A 3,356-nucleotide genomic window follows, 5' to 3' on the forward strand; every position below is an offset into this window, starting at 1 on the left:
CCTTAACATCCTTGTTCAGAATGCTTGCGACAAATTCTGCCATTTGTAGGTCCTCCGGATCGTCTGTCGAGATCCAGTTGATGTATGGATTTTCAGTACACTCCTCTCCTAAGGCGTCCAGCGGAGTGACTAAGGGTTCCTCCCTTGGTAACTGAAGCTCGTCGGTTTCTTCATCAGTCACACGATTAGTTTTACGAGCTTTGGGGGCACAGCTCTCAGGGCACCTGGTGTACCTCCACTCCCCTTTGGCCCAGTCGATCTCGGGATTGTGTTTCCTGAGATAGGTCATGCCGAGGATCATGTCCTTTCTCCCCAAATCTGCGACTAGCAGTGGGTGTGTCGACTTATGTGATCCTATTTCGACGTAGGCTCTAACGGACTTATTTATTTGACCGCTTTTATTGGAGGTCCCGTCTGCGTTATAAACGTTGTATGGGGTTGCCAGCTTATGCGTCACCAGGCTGTTACTTTCAACAACTGACCGATTGATGAACGATGTTGTGGCCCCTGAGTCTACCAAAGCTTCGACCTGCACTTTCTTTCCGTATACCCACAGTGTCACAGGCAGAGTGAATGAATTCTTGTTGCGAGAGATATTTACAAGACTGCTGTGTACACTATCTACATTGATTCCGACGGTGGGTTCCGATTCCTTAAGTACATGTTCGCAGGTAGTCACATGTACTTCTTCCAAAAATCCGAGGTAGCTGCGGTGGGTTCTGTCTTTGCAGACAGCTGGGGTTCATTCTTCCCAGCCAGAGTCAATTCCTCGACATTTGCAATCTCCTCGATTCTCGCAGTGTTGGCGCTCACGGCTTTCGTGGATGGGGGCGTGTCGTCCTCGCTATCTGTAAGCTCGACTTGAATAACCCGCGTTTTCTTAGCCTTCTTGGCCGCGGGGTTACCACTTCCTCCTTGCGCCTTCCTAGCGCCATCCCCTTGGGTATTCGGCCGCTTGTCCGCATTTTTGGCCAACTTGTAGCAATCATCTGTGTTATGAGTCTTCGACTTGCAGATGACGCAATACTTCTTTGCCTCTGTCGAGGCGGCCTCAGCGTCCTTTGCCTTGCCTTTGCCTTTACCCTTTGATTTCGACTTTTCAGCCGAATCAATGTCCATGGGAACAGCGCCGCCGTTATCTGAGCCACTGTTTTTGAATACTGAGCCTCGTGCCTTCTCCGGGTTGACGATCTTGTTGATGTTGAGCAAGATGTCGAGGAACAACGTCCAATCCTTTGGCAAGGTGGACTCATCCTTTCCGGCCAACACCAACCGCATGTCACGAGGTATAACCTCCCGGAGTTTGTCGATGAGGAGACTATCGTCATACTCCGTGAGACGTCCGAGGGTGCGGAACCTCTCAGCGTACTTCACGAAGTCCTTTGAGGCCAGATCCTTATTGATGAACAGCGCCATGATCTCCTTCTTTGCACCCTCCTTGTCGTCGCGTTGCCCGTATATCTGGGCTAGTTCCGCCACAAATGCCTTCCAGGTGCCCAGATCCTTTCCTTCCCACATTTTCACGTAATAGCTCTTCATGTACTGATGAGCTGGTCCTTGCAGCTTCGAGAGGGCCGTGACGATTCGCTGTTTGTCGGTGGCCACTCCCTCATGCTCGCACCACAGTACGATCAGGTCCAGCCATTCCTCAAGCTTGGTCTTATCCTCACTGCCCTTGAAGGCCGGAGGCTCCCCAATCTTAGGTTGACAGGAATGACCACTACCCATTGACGCAGGTAGCGCATTGACTTGTCGCTTGTAGGAATCGACTAGTGCCTGCTGATTCTGGACCGTGATATGCAGGGATTCAACCTCTCGAAGGAGGCTTTGAAGGTATCCGTCGTAGTGCCTGCTTATTTCTAAGGTCAGGCGACCAATCCAGTCTCTGACTCGTCCAGTGGTCGATTCTGCAGCATTCGCAGTAACCGTTTGCAGTAGAACTGCTTGTTTGTCAGAGACGTTCACGTTCTGGAAGATTGCATTGCGCCACTCTTCTTCCGTGGCGATAGCGAATGCTTCGGTCGGAACGAAGGGGATGTATGGGGCCATTTCTTATGGTAGTGATTAGCCCGTATTCACTTATGATTGAAAGAAAAAAGTGAAGCGAAGGAGATCTCCTCCTCATGCCATATAAGCCAATTATGCCAGAAAAGATTGCCAATCTTTATTCCACTATCTACACTTCGTACTTGAAGGTGATGTTAAGGCTAGCCAACTCATTACAAATCTCCGGCAGGCGACTGCTTAAGTCTTCGAAGGAGACATGCCCGATCCTTTTCAGGTCGCGCTTGATAACTCTCCAGTGCCTGTTGGTAAGCCGGCGCGCCTTCTTCTCCAGCCCATGATACAACTCGTCGAAACCATCGCCCATCCTCCTGACTTTCGCCACAACTTCCGGCTCCAAGCTCCCTTCTTCCTTTTTCATTCGAGCAAATACCGGTTCCAGCCTGTTGGCTGTGGCGGCAAACATCTCGTTGTACTCGGATGTGCGCAACAGAATCTTCGTGTGCTGGAAGTGAATGTCGGGGAGCAGCTTGGGTGGTTCGTATTCATAGGAGGGTCCCGCCTGCATATCAATGCGATCGATGAGGGGGGAAGCAGGGTCGGAGATACGATCGAGCAACTGTTGCTTCTTGAAGAGATGCGCACGAAGTGCAAGCTCCTCGATGTCGTGTTTTGCTTTTTCAGCACGTTCAGGGTTGAAGGGGCGGCGAATGAGTGGTTTGATGGTGGGGCGTACAATTCGGCGAGGTTTGCCAACGTCGTCGAACTTGTGCGTGTTGTGGATGGCAATGCGCTCAAGCAGGCCTGTCGGCTCATGCTTGGCAGTGACGATGAAAGGTTTGGCTTTCGGCATGGCTACGGCAGAGGGGATTAGATAACAGCTTTTCAGCTGGCTCTTTTCAGAGTGAAGAAAAGGGTATGTGCTATACTACAGGGTCCATTGGTCGTGCTTCGTGTCGGCGTCCTCCTGCTCTCTCTCAGCAGGTAGGGAGGGGGGAATACAGATCTCAGTCGGGTTTCCACGCCCGCTGCAAGTGGTTTTGGGAGAATCTTACACTCTCCCTAAGGCTGCCCATGCTGGTTATCCGTCGTAAGCCCTAAGGCCTCATAGAATGGTAAACCACATTCCAGCATGTTGCCCATAAGGCAGCAACCTCCCCTTACGCCTAGGGACCGGCGAAAAGCTCAGCATGTTGACACCAATTGTTCAACCCTGACCAATGAAGGTAGGTGCTTCGCAAAAAGGTATTGCCACTTTTCAGTTGACAAACCGTAACCCCCAGAACCCACATGAAAAGGCCACCTTACGCTTTGCAGCATAGGGGCATAGCAACGACCAATAGGCCCTGTAA

The 3,356-nt window shown here is 51.2% G+C and overlaps 1 protein-coding gene across 1 annotated transcript in view; it reads right to left on the reverse strand.

Moving 5' to 3' along the window:
- The window catches only part of POSPLADRAFT_1161315 (hypothetical protein), a gene marked incomplete at both ends in the record, with an annotated part of 7,270 nt that extends 5,221 nt beyond the window's left edge, over window positions 1–2,049 (reverse strand). Inside the window, one exon of the mRNA XM_024487661.1 lies at window positions 686–2,049. Coding sequence (XP_024332845.1) covers window positions 686–2,049 — 1,364 coding nt within the window. The remainder of the gene's footprint in view (window positions 1–685) is intronic.
- Between the last annotated feature and the right edge of the window lie 1,307 nt (window positions 2,050–3,356).

This window comes from Postia placenta (genome assembly GCF_002117355.1).
Source record: "Postia placenta MAD-698-R-SB12 unplaced genomic scaffold POSPLAscaffold_52, whole genome shotgun sequence".
Classification (NCBI taxonomy): domain Eukaryota; kingdom Fungi; phylum Basidiomycota; class Agaricomycetes; order Polyporales; family Adustoporiaceae; genus Rhodonia; species Rhodonia placenta.